The 19,610-nt window shown below is 37.6% G+C and overlaps 1 protein-coding gene across 1 annotated transcript in view; it reads right to left on the reverse strand.

Annotated features, from left to right (window-relative positions):
* Positions 1-8,381: 8,381 nt before the first annotated feature.
* The window catches only part of pde1cb (phosphodiesterase 1C, calmodulin-dependent b), a 60,676-nt gene continuing 49,447 nt past the window's right edge, over positions 8,382-19,610 (reverse strand). The window contains exons 14-17 of the mRNA XM_086176231.1: positions 13,489-13,664; positions 12,287-12,511; positions 12,105-12,167; positions 8,382-11,798 (exon numbers count right to left, since the gene is read on the reverse strand). Coding sequence (XP_086032357.1) covers positions 11,782-11,798; positions 12,105-12,167; positions 12,287-12,511; positions 13,489-13,664 — 481 coding nt within the window. The 3' untranslated portion in view covers positions 8,382-11,781. The remainder of the gene's footprint in view (positions 11,799-12,104; positions 12,168-12,286; positions 12,512-13,488; positions 13,665-19,610) is intronic.

Here is a 19,610-nt window from a genome sequence, read left to right on the forward strand (position 1 = left end):
CCTTTTTTTAATTTCTTCACAACTATGCTAATCCGGTGAATTATTGCAATTCTGATTTTATGCGTTATACTTCAACGGTGGAAGCAAAGTAATTTGAGAAGTATGACAAATAGCAGAGGTTGGTAAATCACAACGTCTCTTTGACAGTTCTTGCCTGTCAGCTCTTTTAATTATCACATTATCAGCTTTTATAGGCACATTGCGTGGTGTGGTGCTGCAATTGAAGGTGCTGCTGATCGCATGCTGGGTTCCAGGCGTTTCTCAATAGATGTCAGCACTTAAAGGGAGTTTGTGTCTGCAAGACGAGTGAATGGAAAAGTTATTTGCTATATGATGATAAAATTTCCACTGTCAAAAAGTAATGTCTGCAGACTTACCCCACTGGCCAGTGCATATAATGAGTACAGATTCATTAAAATGCAAGCATTTCTCCTTCCTCACTCAGATCCAGGAAAGTGAAATATTAATTATGAACATTGTCATTCACATTTCATGTTGTTAACTTCAACATTGTTATACTTGTTTGAAGAAATAAGAATCACATGCATAAAAGCTGATGTTTCTTTTCAATATTTTTGCAAGTCCTGTTCTGTGAAATCAGCCGTTTCTGATACGGGTGAGATTTTCCAGTATTAGATTATTCGTTCAATTCTAAAGAGTGATTAGTTACATATAACATATGTTTTTCAAGAAAGCATGAGATTTTCCTCTTGTTTTGTCAGTACCTTTTAGTCCATGAATATCCCCAGACAGAATTTCAGTGACGTGCACAAAGGATCTTTCATAACAACCATCAAACAACATAAGAAAAACACTTATTTCAATGCAAACAAACATTGGTTCAATTAAAAACCTTCAGTTAAAAAGCCTTTCTACTACTCTATTAGACTCCACTAGATAAAATGACTCATCTCATAATTACTAATCACCACTGATTGGTGGCTTGAAAACATCACAGATGCGTCTTCGGATCTCCATGAGGAATTTGTTTTATCAGTAAAATCATACTGATGCTGTGATGTTAGAATCTCAGTAAAGGAACACTTATCTTCATCAACAACACAAATAGTCCTGCAATGTTTTCATAATGTTTCCAGCCTTAATATGATACTTTCAAGGGCCAAAATTGAAACTTTGCAAAAGTTGCCAATGTATATCACCAGTGCACCTGACCATAAATGTAAAAGATAAACTATATTATTAAGACCTTTATTGGAGATAGATTTGAAGTGAAATATTGTTATTCACCCAGGATGTTTTTGCAAATATAGTCTGCAGAAATAAGATACAATGAGAAACTACTTTATTGATCTGCATTGGGGAAATTCGAGAAGTCATAGGTGTCACTTGTATAATATAGCTTCTTTTTATTTGGTTTGGTGAACGGTTGAACTTTGTGGACCACTACATTATTGTTTTATCAAATTAGGTAGCAAATAAATTATTCGTACGATATTTATAGAATATCTTATATTATATTCTTACATATGGATTTAAATACAATAAACTTAGGAATAAATTATAGGTAAGAAAAAAGGGAGTCTAAGTAAATAATCTCTTCTAGTTTGGTGCAGTTAACAATTAAATTGTGACTGTGGCTCCAGCCAAGAAGTTAAATTTCCTTTTTGAGTAAATGCATGTGAAAGAGATTTGAACGCACCCTTGTGGATAAAACTGACACGAAAATATTGAGCTGATCTCCAAGAATATAATTTGGAGTGAATAATTAGCGTATAGAAAAATGAAAAAATTAAACGCACCTCCCCTGTTAAAAACATGTAATTAAGATGTAAAGACAAGCATAAATCAAGTTTATGCATTTAAAATATCACTTGGCAATTATCATAAATTTGTTTGCTGTTATTTTGAGCTTTTGAGGCCTGACTTTCCTTCATATTTGAGGAGAAATATTTTTCTAAAATTGATACATGGCATGGCTTTAATGATTTAAAATGGCACTTTAAAGCAAAATTATCCCATCATATAGCTAAAAAAGAAACAAGGATTACCAAACTTGGAAATAGGCTTCCCCAAAATAAGATACCTGTATCATACTTGTGCATTCAGTATGAGGTAGATTAGCCTTTATAGTCTAAAGAGACGGCATGTTTCATGTTGATATGATATCAGCAGCAAAACATGTCCAACTCCCACCCACTGAAGGTGCATAGTGAGTTGGATGTGCAGGGGAGGGCTGAGGATTGCAGGACTGATTACCAGAGGCCAGGTCCTGGACTGGTGTCCTCCAGCTGTGCTTTTCTACCCAATTAGAAACTCCATATGCTGCAGCACTCAGCTGGTGAGTCCCCACTCCTCCCAACAAACAGGTGGAGCACTGTGAGTTTGTCTATGTCACTGTTATCTAGCACTGAAAAGCAAAAGAAGCACCCCCCCCCCCCCTCCAAATTCCATCAACATTTACACATAGGTAAATTTACCTGAGTTTTGTGTATTATCCACCGGGATAGTTTCTTCACTCCAACTCACTTCCTCAGTGCAAACAAAAAGACTCAAACTGTCACTTTAACTAGAAACACTCAGGTATTAAGTTGTGGTAGTGTGTGTGTGTGTGTGTGTGTGTGTGTGTGTGTTTGCTAATAGTATTAAAATATGGGAATATGAATAATGGATATGTTTTTGAAAATGTATAATGTAAAGATGTTGGTCCTGTTTTCAGACAGAGATGGGATGCCAGTGTGAAATGTTCCTTGGGGCACCCGTTTCTTTTTCAAAGCACAATCTGTTCACACACGCTCAAAGTGCCTGTGACAATCTGTTATGGTAGAATACGACACTTCCATACCCTCAAAGTGATAACATAAATAAGAATATGTCGGATTTCATTTTGATGTAAAAGTTGCATATTTTCTTTTATATTGTATAAAATGTAAATTTTAGCGCAGCGTAAAACTCGCAGGCTTTTATCCAATACAGTGTGTATTGGACTGCACCTTTATTTGAGTAAACAAAAGCCGTCATAATCTCATAACTGCCTGAGACTGCGACCTCTGCAGCAGATTGTGTTCAGATTCAGCGTTTTCCCTCACTTTGCGAACATATAGCACAAAGCTTTTATAGTGGTGCTTTGTTGTTGTTTTTTTAACTTATTTGTTTATCTACTTTAGTTTCTTTTAGTTTTGTCCTTTCCATCATCTGTACGTACTGCTTCTTGTTCCAAACCAAATTGCAGAAGAGATTGATATTCTATTATATTTATAATGTCTTAATAGAGCAGGAGCAAGAGAGGAAAACATTAGATTTTGAAGCAGGTCTGAATTTCAAAGTCACAAATTAACATTTATTAACATTGTGGGATGGAACATTTAATTAAAGAAACATTCAAAGACAAGAAAGCATGAAATCAAATGTTCTGTTTATCTCATTGCCATAATCTCTCTCTACTTTTCCCGTCTTTCTTCATCTATCTTCTTTTGTGTGCGTGTGTTTGTGTGCATTTCCATGAAATTTTTACACTGTAGTATCTTTCTAATTGAGTTTTTTGACTCCCTTATGTCTGTAATAGTCCTGTTGTGATTTCTTAATTATTTTCAAGATTTTCAAATTTGAGTGTGTTTTTTTTTTTTTTAAGAAGTGCTCGATCTCTTCTTACTTTCAGATTGTTTTAATGAAAGGTTTAGATAATATCCAAACTGATACAACGGATGTTTCACAATGACATCTTGTGTCTATGAATAAGCAACATGTAGCTCTCCTGTGAAATAAACAGATTTGTCTTTAAGAAGACTGGGTTATATAGTTAGCAGCTTCAGAACAGGTTGTTTTTCCACCTTGAGTCAAACATGTCAGGATATTCAGTCATGAAACAATTTAAAAGTAAGAGCAATGATGCACAGAAGAGTGGTTTCTGTGCCAGAGTTTGTATTCTGTGCCATAGTCTATAGTTTACAGTCTTTATTAACCCTTTCAGAGATGAGGAGCAGGTTCTAAGTCTCTTCATGATAACATGAAATGTAGTAATCTTGAGCAAATGTAATAAGAATAAGAATAAGAATAAGAATAAGAACAACTTTATTTATCCTGAAGGAAATTGTTGTGCCAGAGTTTCAGGTAAAACATGACAATAATAAATAACAGTAGGAAGGAGGGAGAATAAGAAATACAAATAAAACCATTAAGTGTCAAAGTCAAGGCTATTAAGTGTTTTAAGGTCTTAAAAAGTACAAAGATTTGGATATTCCCTCTGGCTGAAGGAAGAATGAACTATGATTTCATTGATATTCACCAAAGTAAACATAGGATTTAAAACCATAATCTTCATACACTCTCGTCATTCTGATTTAAAAATAAAAATAAAAAAATCTAATGTTATAGATGACAGAACAGGGGAGCTCATCTTTCTTTGAGACCTTCTTCAGCGGCACACTATTGGGCCATCTGGCAACATTTCTCTGGCATGGTGCTGAAACAGCAGCCTGTGTTCGCTGCAGCACTGCGTCCTTTGTCTAACTGGATAAACAGCTAAAGAAACATGATACATGACATAAAAGGTAGAAGTCAAACTTGTAATAGATGTGGATATAGTTAGTGAATACCAGTTTACGCCATTGCTAAAGCATTGAGAGCATAATATTCTCCCATTAAGTCTCTTATGGTGAATGCCAGATGGGCTAACTCCCTGCATGGACAGCAAGGCCATGACCAGCGGTGGCATTTTGGGGAGAAATGACCAGCTCTCCTAAAGGTGGAGCAGCACGTGCGGTTGGAGGCTGGCCAGTGTAACAGCTGTCAGAAGACTACTCACCTTAAGGCAGGTGCAGTGGAATTCATCTGTGTTGCCGCACGAGTAAATAAAAGCTAAAAGTCTTTGTTTTGAGAAAGACGAAGCAACACAAAAAAGGAAATCAAAGAAAAATATGTTGATTCCTCCCAACACATAAAGTGTGTGTTACCTCTTTATGGTTCCTTCTTTTAGTTCAGCTGTTAATATTTAGTCATTGATGATAGCAAAAACAAAGTAATAAAAAAATCAGCAGAGCTCAACATTAAAAGACATATGGTTGCACTTGATGTAGGATAAAATGATTATTTTCAAGATTAACTGTTAGATTTCAATGACTTTTTTCAGCATTTAAGTAAAGATTACCATCTCAATCTTTTAGTATTGTATCCCAAATTACAAGACTGAAATTTTGATCTTCAGGGTTTCCATCATTATCTATATCATCAAACCCCAAATTGGTGTTCATTGGTAATCTCTTTACAATTAATTTCATAAATATTATAATTTCATAGAACACAACCTGGAACAAGATTAGACATGACTGCACCTCTTGAGGCTTGTTGAAAGCAGATTTTTAAGAAGTCGTTAAACCATATGCAACATAAGGCTTCGTTCACTTTTCAAAAATAAATAAGTACTGTATAAGTATATAAATCAGTATTGCGACCACAATAACAAAAAAAATATTGCTCTGAATAAAATCAAGAATGATATCAGGGAGAAATTATACTTTAAATGACTATCAACAAGAATCTTAGGTTTCTGTTCATTTCCAAGAACCCTGCCAATATGTTTCTTCAGTTCTTTTTATGTCGGCTCTTGATCACATTTTTGTCTAAAGACATAGGGGGGCGTCATTTCCCAGCAAATCTAATCATCTGCTGTGTGCCATGATTGACCACAATGGGGGTCTGCCCTGCTCCTTGTGTCCACCCAGGGTGGGAGTGGGAGGGTTGTCGAGCTCGCAGCCAAGACACCTCACCTGACAGTCTTCCAGTGCGGGAGCACATGGCTGCCAGCAGAAATAGATTTTTACTATTTGGGGGCGGTTCCCCCAGTCAAGATGGGAGGAAGCCTGGCTCTTTAAGAGTTGGGCCAATTCCCAGACACAGTAGCGGCTCCTGCCACTGGCCTTTTGATTCTGGGCTCTTGATCACTCACTCTAAATAGAATTTGTAGTCTCTCCAGTATAGTAGGGTTTTCAGTTCTATTAAACAGCTTGATATGCAATTTCTACTTCAAATGCTGGGTGACGTGGTTATGTGTAGTGTATTGTAGGGATTCCCAAAAGGCCGGTCCGACAGGGGATGTCTTGCAGAAAAGCCTTTTATTTTTACGTTCAATTTGGAAATTATACATTTGGTCAATTTGCTGATTAACAAAGAGTGCAAGGACAGGGGCCAGTTTTTTTTTATGCACTGAGAAGCTCAAGTTTTCTGAAATTATGTCAGTAATGCTAACTGTTCCGTGAAAAACTAATTGGTCAAGAAATTAATAAAAATCAATAAGACCATGTTTAAAAACATATGTTGATTTTTGACCCCCAATATTTCCATATGGAAAAAAACACTTGGTTTGTTATTATTAGTGAAAAACAAATTGGTCAATAAATAAATAAAAACCAATAAAACCATGTTTAAAAACATATGTCAATTTTTGATCCACAATATTTCTATATGGAAAAAAACACTTGGTTTGTTATTTGACACTAAAATTAAAGGGTTTTCATAAATGGTATTATGGTTTAATTCCATAAGGAAAACATCCCATTTAAACCAAGCGGCTTCTCTGTTCAGGGGAAAGAGATTTAAAGCAACTGATCAGCTTACAGAAGTATCAGCAGATTCTTTTAAACATCTATCTACAGCTATTCAATTACTTCTTATCTGTGTAAGAATGGGAACACAAAAGGCTGTAAAATAAAAACCGATGGCCATGTGAATAGATCAGACAAACTAAACAAAAGAAACTTACGAAAAGAAAAGTGGGGAATGATTTGACAGACTTTGTTTTCTCTTTTGTGTCCCCCTCCTTTCACATCACAAAGCGGGACTGGAGCGAAGCCCAAGCTGGGACAGGAGGAGGGGCGGAGGACAAATACCAAACCACTCTTATATGCACGGATACACAGAATTTGCACATGCAAAGAACATCATATGCCTTGACATATGTGATGTGTTCTCTGACATTGATACGCAAGTCAGGAGCTTGAGAATCATGAAAGGGAAAAACAGTTTAGATACCCGTTGCGGTTGCTATTGACTGGAAATAACCGGAGAAATGCAGTCTCTCATTTCACTTACAAGCAGGTTGACTATTAAAGAGAGAAATAGCCAAAAACAGAGGGTCTGTAAATCAACAGCGTGCCAAAATGGAAAAAAAAGAATGAAGTTTAAGCGTCCTCACTAGATTTGTCATTCAAGCCAAAAATAAGCATTAAAAGCTCTTTAAAATGCTGATGATGGCTTTTGGTTACAGGCAGTTCCATTTCCTATCCCTGGCAAGGTTTTTTTATGGTGAGGGACCTAATACAAGATTTCTGTTCTAGTGCAAACACAGTGGCCATGGGCACCAAGGAACAGCTGCCGCATAATTGAATTAACATTTGCCTTCTGCTTTGCTACTGCTGAGAAGTCATACACATCCCTCCATGAGCTCCATCAACCTGCCCATGAATATGCATGCTACTAGTGATAAATATGTGTTTTGTGTCTAATGTTTCTGGAGCTGCCTGTACACGGGATGAACAGCAATAGTCTGACGGTATTGAAGAAGTGACACCTCGCCACATCAAGTGCATTGATCATTTTTAGTGCCATGGGCCCTGCGAGGCTCACAGCAGCCTGTGTTGAAGGAACTTCTGTGAAATCTAAAGTCTAACAGAGACATCTAGTGGAGAGCTGATAACAGACGAGACAAGTGACAAGGCCATGCTACAGGCTGCTAGACCTGGGCTGCCTGCTGTCCCTCCACAGATAAATAATCCAAAATGTAGTTAAAAAAGCACATTTGACCACAGGTTGATCCCATGATTCCCTTGTCAACTGTGACTTGTATTTATCTTTGAGAGGACATGCTTATAATCAGAACAACAGTATAAAATGCCTCATAGGTAAAACGATTTATTCAACATTTGGTAAATATTTGGAAAGGTTGACCCTAGTGTCACTAGCTGATATAAGGTGACACCTAAACTCACTTATTACATTGTGCAATAAAGACATTTTACTTTGTTAATACATAGTTTTGAAATAAACTGACTACTGATGTTAACAGTATAATCAGATAATCTTTTTATTAAACATGATGAGGTCTTAATTAGCAAGCACCATATGAGTGACTTTCTTTTACACCTAAATACAATTGGTAATTTTCAATATTACACAAAAATTGCACCTATGATGAGATGATAATAGCTGAGATTATCTTTAGGGATCTTTAGCTTGATGACTTTACAAAAAGTGTGTCCAAATTGTTGGGGTGATGGAATAGATGCACGATAATTCCACAAGTACAAAAAAAAAAATGTCCCATCGATGTTGGATATCCTTCAAGAACCAGGTGTGCACAAACACACTGTTCTTCACTTTCTAAAATTACACTTTAGAAGAAATGAAGACAGGCAAACATGATCTGAGCCCTTTAAATCCAGATTTATTGATACAGCTGTGCAGTCACATAGCATGGTGGCACACACGACCGCCTGGTCGGCATGGGACAGTGACACACACAGGCATGCACATACATGCACACACATAAGCACAAGCACACTTCTTCGTAAGGGATGAAGTGGGCTGTTTAGTGTTGTTTCATGCTATTTTTGCTTTTATCCAGATATAGACCAAAACCTACGTGTATTTGAACGGAGTCAGGCTGTGGTTCACTGAATACACGAAGGCTTCATCTTTTAGGTGGAATGAATGCTTTTCTAAAGCAGTTTTTGAACATGGGTGAGTTGTTTAATTGTTTTATACAGTCCACTTCATCACTTTTTTGTCTCAAACATACATGCACTTACAAGCACGCACGCACGCACGCACGCACACACGCACACACACACACACACACTTGAGCAGTTCACAGTGAAAGGATCATAAATAAATGTCTAGCATGTTTCCAACAAACACACTAACATGCGGGCACGCAGGCGCACGCACGCCACACCCATGCGCACACACACACACACACACACACACACACACACACACACACACACACACACACACACACACACACACACACACACACACACTTTACATCCATCTAACTTCAGTCACTAGATCAGTTTGAAATCAGTCATATAAGTGATTCAGACTAAACAAGGTAACACAGCTTCAACAAACAACAAATAATCAGTTCCATTACAAAACACCATGTTCAGAAGACTTTAAATATCATTAATACAGCTATGATTGGGATTATGGCTGGTATAAATTGCTGTCAAATATTCATACATAGGCTATCACAGTAGCATATGAAAGAGCAGAAATATATTTTCCATACCAAGAATCAGGTAAGCAAATTTTGAGGATGCAATAGTTGTGTTTGTTCTACTTGAAATTCTAAACCTGCTAAGATTTACACATAAAACATAATTTTGAGCCACTTGAATATTTTTGAGCTTGTGCAATAAGAGATTCAGAGACAGAGAAGAAAAAAAGACATCAAAGAGAAACATGTTAAAAAACACATTTTGACAATCCATCCTCTGAGACATAAAAGAGTGTAGAGTCACAGAATAAAAACATACAGCACAGAAACAAATGTAAAAGAGAAAAATATACAATTTTACTACTAGACAACATTATACTGCTGAGTTGACAGACACACTGCGGGTTTCCAAACATGTCTAAATCAAGTCTTGAGTCGAAAGTCAGTATTGTGAAATATTGTAGGAAGATTACTGCTTTCTTTGACTGCACTTAGATTAGCACAGGTTCAAATGACATCACAAAGTTGTTCTTTTTCTATAAGTGAAAGATGTGAAACAGTGAGTACATATAGAGGCACACATTCAGCCAACAGGCTTGCTAACCACTGACTGTATCGTTAGGTAGAAAGTAGAGCAGTTACATTAATTGTTAATATAAAAATGGGTGCTTAATAAAACAGAAAAAAAGCAGAAAAAAAAATCATAATGATCTACAATTTCCATTCATATAAATGTATATTTGCTGGATATCTTTTCCCTTTTGAACTCAATATATTCTATGTATATTATTATATGCAGCAGTATACACAAAATAAGTACTTCAAAATATCTATAGAAAGTGCCAAGAACTCCATCCTGGCACTATGAATTTTAGGAGTGCCAGCGGGGGGGGGGGGGGGGGGGAGTATACAACTTCTTGGTAACATTTCCATCATGATGCAAATACTGCCAAATTTCTGTTTTCCCCAGGTACACATATATATTAAAAGCAGATATAGTAAAAGCAGAAGCAGCGTTGCAGAGGTTCAGTATGTTACATATGCACAGTAGGCAATATTTGCATCTTACAGTATATTCACAAGATTACATGGGTCTTGAAAGCTCTAAAAACCTGGCAAGCAACCAAGAAGCAGACACAGTTCGGACTGAGCCCTGGATGAACAGACATCCCAAAAAGCATAATGGATATAATAGGCAAATGGGTATGTGAGTACATTGTCAACACATTGATTAGAACATGACATAAATAACCTAGAATGAGAATGTGAAGCCTCTGCAACATATCTAGTCAACAAAATGAAGTAGGAAATAAATATATCAATTATCTATCATAGACTGACAATATTTACGTTTGCTACAGCTGAAACACACACCAGAAGGCATCAAGAAGATATTAGACAAACAACAGCTTAGGGGACATTTAAAAGGGATGTACAATGTGAGGATCTTTGACACAAGTAATGCATGACTTGGAATAAACATTGCAAGCGTATAGGAATTTTACTGTTCAATTATACATTAATGTTTGGTATATTATGAAACAAGACTGCATTTGTATATATAATAGGCTTCAAATGCAAATCTTGCACTGTAATTTGACATATTTCCCTAAAATATTTTCCATCTAATCTACAACTGTCTGACAGTGTATTGTGTGATCAAACAATTTCTAATCAACCTCAGATCCACTTACATGGAACCTTCCAGTGTATACAGTCAAGACAAGGGAAAGAAAACATACATTATTATAATAAATCAATATAGAGAGAAATAGTAATATTTCAATAACAAAACAAAAATGAAAATTGCAACGTGTAAGTAAAGCACAAAGTAAATATGTTCATGGAAACAGATGGGTCACAAAAGCAGTGAAACAAACTGCTCTGAAAGCACATGGAATATTAGAAGCATGACCTGTAAAACATTTTGTGAGTGGATTTTTCTTGAACCTGCCTACTTGTGAAATGGTGCTGCATAAAATCTAAGCTTAGTGCGGTCAAATTAACCATCATATATTGAAAACATGCTTTATATACCATATAACAGATTGTGAAGTCCCTTTAAGGCTCATCTTCTATGCTCTTGTCAAAAACTTGCAATTTTTCAACTTTATTTGTTGACAGTTTGTGTTGTGAAATTTAGTTGAAATGGAACATAAAGCAAAAAACAGTGAGAAATGTGACTTTTACAATGGTTATATGCAATTCACCTAAACATACAGTTCATGATTGGGGGAAGTGAAATAATCTAAAAACATAGCAACCATTTAAAGGCTCTGTCTTCTCACCATGTAACTTCTTTCATGTTATTTTCATCAGTAAAAAGAGATAAGGAGGTAAATAAATGCACATGGGAGGAGCTCTTTGTATAGAGGATGTGAGTCTAAACATGTAAGAAATAAAGAAACAAAATGCATGTTATGTAGAGGAAGTTAAGGTGTCATTTTCTTGTTTTCCTGTAGGGTGCGACACAGTCCATCTATCAGCTTTTTCCTCCTGTGGGTGTGGGTGTGGGTGTGAGTGCTCCAGGGTGTGTGTACGTGTTCAGGTTCAGCAGCAGCAGCAGGACAGGGAAGATGGGACAATATGAAGACAAACCTGTTGCTGGCTTATTCCATGGAAATCTCTGTTTAAGAGGAAAATGGCAGCATAATAACATACAAATAAATAAAGATAGCCAAAGATAATGTGTTGTATTCATGGAAAGGGAAAATTGTAAATTCCTGCTCAATAGCCAGTAAAAGCAACTATAAGCCCAGGGTCTGTCCAGATCAAACAAAATAATGTTATTTAACCTAAAATGTTTTCATTGTAAGTGTTGGAAAAATTATTTGATCTGCATTACTTGGATCCTTGACAAAATACAAACTGTGGCTAAAAGAGCAAACCCAAATCATTTTGGGGCTACCGGTATATTTGTAGGAAAACTCACCGCTGATTCCAGGGGCCTTGTTTTCCAAACTCTCTGGTGATTCAGCCCCTTCAGACAGTTCGCCTAAAAAGCCAAGATCCAAATACACAACGCAAAATAGTATGACAATGTGTAACCATTTTCAGTAGCAATCACGTACTTTCCAAAAAAGAATCTTCAAAGTCTCTCTTAAAGTGATGTACCATTCTGCATCAGAGGGTTCTGGTGTATGGCACTCCCAGGTGGTTTGGTCTCCTCTGTCTCCTCGGTGCCATTATCTGGCGGTATGGGGACCTCAGTTGACCCATCGCTGTCCAGTTTGTCATCTTTTGGTTCACAGTCTGATTCTGCTTGAACCTCTTGAGATTCCATAGAGTCTTCCAGCTGGGCTTGCTCTTCCGCCTCCCTCTTTGCTCTTTCCTCAGCCTCTGGGGTCACATGAAGTGGAACACAAGATTAGCGTGTCAGACATTGTGTTCGTGTATTCATGCAATTTCATGTGTAACTTAATTAAGGGGAACCCCTTCTATTACTTGGCAAACTCTTGGTCAAAGATTATCAATTTCATTGCATGGGTTCATAATCAAGATTTACTGAGGATTTAAAAATGGGAACAAATGAGTTTTAATGACTATTATTGTTAATTTGTTAAAGATTCATATAGTCAGAGATTTATTAATACAGTAAGGATTATGATTGACAGGCTGTAAACATTTTTCAACATAAATTAATAAATATAACATTTTCATCATTTACATGATGTTACATATTTTATGTCATTGGCAAAATACTGGCTAAGGTAAATATAGTTTTACATCACTTTAAGCCAACATGTGCGTTAATATAATCAAGATCACTGTATTGACCAAGTGATGGAAAGGCTTCTTTCTGAGAGTGTGTACAATTTGCCAGAGTGCATTAATGATTTCAATAGGTGTTCCAATCAAGTGATAAAAGCTTATTACAAATAAAAGAATAAACTGCTGAATATATGTGAATCCAAAAATTCATATATTACTGTTTTGTGAATGAATATTTTAAAAGAACGGAAAGAAAATTGATTAAGAACTTATTGATTGGAAATTAAAGTAAATGTCCCTGTTGATAAATAATAGGCTAAACGTTGCTAGTAAAGGCATAAGGTCACGTGGCAAACAACTTAAAAATTAGAATAAATTATGTTGATTTTCATATTCTAAGCCACCACTAAATATAACTACCCATTCTTTAAAATATTTACATAGTTAAAATCTACCTCTGTTTAAGACCACAATTTATAAGAAAATACCCACATTTCTTGAACGACTCCTGTAATGATAAGATGCTTTTCCGGGGTCTCAAGTGTCTACTAACACACTTATCACTTGTATTTTACCAGCAGAAATTCTGTTTGGAAGTGCTGTACCTTTAGCAGCCTGTGCTTTCCATCTCTCTCTATTTTGGTAAACCTCTTCATTCCATAACGCTTTGAAATTCTTCATGTCCACTGTCAGCAAAGAGCTTTGGCCTGATGAACAGCTGTCAGAGCCCATGCTCTTCACGCTGTGCCTCTTGTTTTCCTCTGAGCTAATACTGTTCAGACTGGAAAGAAAAAAGGATATTTTTTAACAAGACAAGCCTGGCAGGGGGATATGAGGATGCACTGGTCTCAAGCTGACAATGTTTTTTATCATTTGTTGCCAACTTTACCGATGTTCTCAATTTAGGATATCATGTTTAAGTCAAGGTCAGCAATACGTGAAGCAGTCAGCTGAGCCTGATAACTTTACACAAGTAATGTGTAATGTGTAACTTGTGTAATTACACAAGTAATCAAACCATTAAAGTCATATGTGGTTAAAGGTTGTTTCATTCTAAAGAACAAATGCATAAAGAATGAAGAGCTATGTACTGATTTGCTTTTGTGTTGTTATTTTTCACATCTGCCTGTATCAACTAGTCTGAATGTGTTATTGTAGTTTTTTTACCAGCTGAAAAATGTAAACACCCAGATGGAAAAGAGAGGGGTAGTTGAAGGGGCTTATAGTGATGGCAGAACAAGCATAGCAGCAAACGTAGGAGATATTACCAACAAAATTCATTACCACCACTTGCGAGTTCTATTATTGATCAAAAACTTAAAAACAAAAAGTTTCAAACAGTCAAACTCACTTGATAGAAATTAATTGAATACAAACTAAGAGGGACGGAGCAGCCATCTATAGAAACTAAAGTAAACCAATGTCAACCAGTGAAAATACTACTTATTGTTGTTTAAAGTCTCCAAAGATTAATATGAGCTGACCAGAGTAACAGTTCTGCTATTTGGTAGAAAAAAAACTCCATGCAGTTTGAATGCTATCCCACAGTTTCAGCAGTCTTTCCCATAAACTGCAAAATTTTGACGGATGGATTCGTTTTGCTGCCCACTCCTCCTCACAGCATCGCTGCAGCACTTTGTGGTATGTCTCTTGGAACTGAACAAGTCTTGTTCTACTTTCAGCTTTTCCCTTCAGGGTTTGCTAAAGCAAATCAACTTTCTCCATCTTATCCTATTTTCAGTATACTCCTCTCTAACACCAACTAGCTTCATATCCTCTCACTACATCCATAAATCTTCTCCTTGGTCTTCCTCTAGACCTCTTCCCTGGCAGCTCCAATTCCCACAACCGTCTACCAATATATTCACTATCCCTCCGCTGAACATGACCAAACCGACCAGTCTGGCTTTTCTGACCTTCTCTCCTAAACATCTAACATGTGCTGTTCCTCCGATAGACTGATTCCTGATCCTATCCACCCTGGTCACTCCCAAAGAGAACCACAGCATCTTCATCTAGCAACTTCTTGATTTCCACTCCCTGTAGCCTCACTGTTCCAGCTGGTTCCTCTCATTCACACACACACATATATTCTGTCTTGCTACGACTAACCTTCATTCCTCTCCTTTCCAAAGCATACCTCCACCTCTCTGGATTTTCCTCAACCTGTTCTCTGCTCTCACAAGAGATCACATTGTCATCTGCAAACATCATGGTCCATGAAGATTCCTGTCTAACCTCATCGCTGTCCTGTCCATCACCAGTGCAAACCAGAAAGGGCTCAGAGCTGATCCCCAATGAAGCCCCACCTCCACCTTGAACTCTGTTATACCCACAGCACACCTCACCACTGGCTCACAACTAGCATACATGTCTTGCATCAGCCAAACATACTTCTCTGCTACTCAATACTTCGTCATACAATACCAGAGATCCTCTCTTGATCACCTGTTATATTCTTTTTCTAGGTCTACAAAAACACAATACAGCCCCCTCTGGCCTTCTTTGTACATCTCTATTACATTCTCAAAGCAAATACTGCATCTATAGTACTCTTTCTAGGTATGAAGCCATACTGCTGCTCACAAATGCTGACTTCTTTCAGTCTAGTTTCCACTTCTATTTCCCTTAGCTTCATTGTATGGCTCTAAAATGTATCCCTCTATAGTTGCCGCAATTCTGCACATCCCCCTTATTCTTAAATATGGCCACCATCACACTTCTTCTCCATTCCTCAGGCATCTTCTCACTCTCTAAGACCATGTTGAATAATCTAGCCAGAAACTGAACTGCTGCCTCTCCTAGACACATGTATATCATTAGGACCAACTCTTCATCCTCTTCAATGCCTTCCTCATTTCACTTTTACTCATCTCTGCTCCTTTGTGGTCTACAACAGTCACCTCTTCCACCCTTGCCTCTCTTTCGTTTTACAAATTCACCGGGTCTTCAAAGTACTCTTGCCATCTTCCCATCACTGTTCTAGCATGTATTAAAACATTTCCCTCTCTATCCTTATTAACCTGGACCTGCAGTACATCTTTTCTATCTGTATCTCTTTGTTTTGCCAGCCTGTATAAATCATTCCCTCCCTCCTCACAGTCCAAGCACCCAAGCATACAAGTTGTTGTATGCCCTTTGTTTTGCCTTTGCTACCTTTACCTTACGCTGTATCTCCTTGTACTCCTGTCTGTTCTTTTCAGTCCCCTCAGTGTCCCACTTCTTCATTGCTAACCTCTTTCCCTGTATCTACTCCGGCTCATCATCATTCCACCACCAAGTCTCCATATGTAATTTCCTTCCAGATGACACACTAAGTACTGTCTTACCTGTCTCCCTGATAAAATTCGCTGTAGTTGTCCAGTCATCTGGAAGCTCTACCTGACCACCCAGAGTCTTTCTCAATTCCTCCCTGAAAATCACACAACACTCCTCCCTTTTCAGCTTCCATCACTTTGTCCTCTGCGCTGCCTTTGTCCTTTTGATCTTCCTTGTCATCAGAGTCATCCTACAAACCACAATCCTATACTGTCTGGCTACACTCTCACCTTCCAATACTTTGCAGTCACCAATCGCTTTCAAGTTACCTCATCTATACAAGATATAGTCTACCTGTGTGCTCTTATAAGTTACCCTATGTTCCTGTCTTTTCTGGAAAAAATACTCACTACAGCCAGTGATTAAGCATGGAGAGAGAAATGTATTGACACATGCTAGAAGAGTGATGGGAAGATGGAAAGAGTACTTTGAAGACCTGATGAATTTGTAAAATGATTGAGAGGCAAGGGTGGAAGAGGTGACTATTGTAGACCACAAAGGAGCAGAGATGAGTAAAAGTGAAGTGAGGAAGGCATTGAAGAGGATGAAGAGTGGAAAGGCAGTTGGTCCTAATGATATACCTGTGGAGGTATGGAAGTGTCTAGGAGAGGCAGCAGTTCAGTTTCTGGCTAGATTATTCAACATGGTCTTAGAGAGCAAGAAGATGCCTGAGGAATGGAGAAGAAGTGTGATGGTGGCCATATTTAAGAATAAGGAGGATGTGCAGAATTGCGGCAACTATAGAGGGATAAAGTTGATGAGCCATACAATGAAGTTAAGGGAAATAGAAGTGGAAACTAGACTGAAAGAAGTCAGCATTTGTGAGCAGCAGTATGGCTTCATGCCTGAAAGGAGTACTATGGATGCAGTATTTGCTTGTAAAATGCTAATCGACAAGTACAGAGATGGCCAGAGGGATCTGCATTATGCTTTTGTAGACCTAGAAAAAGCCTATGACAGGGTGCAGAGAGAAGAACTCTAGTATTGAATGAGGAATTCTGGAGTGGCAGAGAAGTATGTTAGACTGGTGCAGGACATGTATGCTAGCTGTGAGACAGTGGTGAGGTGTGCTGTAGGGGTAACAGAAAAGTTCAAGGTAGAGGTGGGGCTTCATCTGGGATGAGCTCTGATCAGCTCCTTCTTGTTTGCAGTGGTGATGGACAGGCTGACAGATGAAGTTAGACAGGAATCTCCATGGACCATGATGTTTGCAGATGACATTTTGATCTGTAGTGAGAACAGAGAACAGGTTGAGGAAAATCTAGAGAGGTGAAGGTATGTTCAGGAAAGGAGAGGAATGAAGGTTAGTCGCAGCAAGACAGAATATGTGTGTGTGAATGAAAGGAAACCAGGTGGAACGGTGAGGCTACAGGGAGTGGAGATCAAGAAGATGGAGGATTTCAGTTACAGTCCAGAGCAAGCTAGAATGTGGAGAAGAGGTAAAGAAATTAGTCTAAGCAGCTTGGAATGGGTGGAGAAAAGTGTCAGGGGTACTATGCAATAGCAGACTATCAACCAGAATGAAAGGAAAGGTGTACAAGACAGTGGTGAGACCAGCGATGCTGTGTGGCCTAGAAACAGTGAAAATGACAAAAAGACAGGAGGCAGAGCTTGAGGTCGCAGAAATGAAGATGCTCAGGTTATATTTGGGAGTGATGAGGATGGATAGGATCAGGAATGAGTCCATCAGAGGGACAGCACGTTAGATGTTTTGGCAAGAAGATCAGAGAAGCCAGACTGAGATGGATATGAAGTCAGTTGGTGTGAGAGAGGAGGATACAGAGAATCGTGTTAGATGGAGATAGTTGATTTGCTGTGGCAACCCCTGACAGGAAAAGAAGAAGATGAGTAAAAACTGTGGAGTTGCTGGTGATGCAGAAACCAATAATCAACAGCTATTTCCAATTTTGGATAATCTGTGACCTCAAAGAAGAAAGTTAATTTGTATCAACTCTGTTTACATTTTTCTCATCATTGTCACTGAATAAATTCAAATTTTCTTTTCCCCAGCTCAACCCAGTAGATATAGATTTCAACATCTAGTTCTTATATGTTGAAATCTACATCTACTGTTAAGAAAAAAATGAAATGGTTAAAACATTTTTCAAATAAACAAAAAAAAAAACCCCATCAATATTAAACACTAGAAATAAATAAAGAACATCTTCAAGTAAAACATTCAATAAACCATTTGCGAAACTACTACAGAAGTTGTAGTGTGAAAAGCAACACTTTTATTTTATTTTTTTTTACCATATGGTACATGTTGTCTTTACAGAATAGTATTTTGGAATATGCTAGACTACATTAAAAAAATATGGAGTGGGATGCTGCTCAGCAGAATCAGACAGCCGCAGTTAGGTGTAGTACCTAACTTTGATTCCACTTATACAATTTTTTTTTTAATATTAATGTTACATTTAGTACTGCATTTTAATTCCCACTTTCAATCAAGAGCCATACACATTGGTCTATCTTCGTCACAGGGGACATCATAATGTACACGGTTGCAATATCTTAACTATTTTTAAATGGTTTCTGATGGGAAGACACTGTGATAATAAGGAGTGTACTGTATCTACAGTGACAACCTAAAATTTACTCTTTTATGTTCAAGAAGGGATAATCACTAAATTTTCATGTGCACAATTTTTTTTCAAAATATATCATGTGGCCAAAAGTAATACTGCTACAGATAAATGTGAAATGTTTCAGAGATCAATCAGTTATTTTCTGGTGATCTCACCAGAGAGGTCACTCGGTGACCTCGGAGGAAAGTGAAATGTCTGGGGATTGCTGTAGTTGTGAGAATTGTTTTTTTATTCGATCTTAAAATAATTGAGTTTTAAAAGGTGGAAGGCAGATGGAAAAGTGGGAGGGTGAGGACAGGCAGTTTAAAACAACTGGAAGCAGCTGAAATTAATATGAAGGAACAGTCTTGGCGGCAAGTTGGGTACAGAAACACCACAAGCAGTAATATAATCAATGATTTCCCCATGGGTAGCTGCAGTTGGAAGTCCAACTAATGATAGTAGTAGAGCAGAATTAAGAGGCTGATTTTAAGTGCATACAGTGGAAGGTGCACCGCAAGACCAAAGTCATTTCAATTACAAAGCACAGTTTCAAAAACAAACAAAATAATTAAAATTTTTGAATCATATTCCAGCAGAAAAAAGAAATAGCACCTGGAACAGATTTTTCCGTTGGGGTGGTTTTAAATCTTACAATAATGACGCGTTTCACATTACTGGCAAATACTGTAGTGCAGGAAAAATTGAGAATATTCATTAGCCAGTCTTGAACTGGGGCCATTCTTCATCAAGGACGGTGAGGCAAACTTGAGTGGCATCACTAAAATGTAAATTTCAAGGTATGCGGCTCTGCCAGATGAGGTGGAGACATTTCCATG

This window comes from Fistularia commersonii, chromosome 28, assembly GCF_037954325.1.
Source record: "Fistularia commersonii isolate RoL2024-O1a breed Wild chromosome 28, RoL_Fcom_v1.0, whole genome shotgun sequence".
NCBI classification, from domain to species: Eukaryota; Metazoa; Chordata; class Actinopteri; order Syngnathiformes; family Fistulariidae; genus Fistularia; species Fistularia commersonii.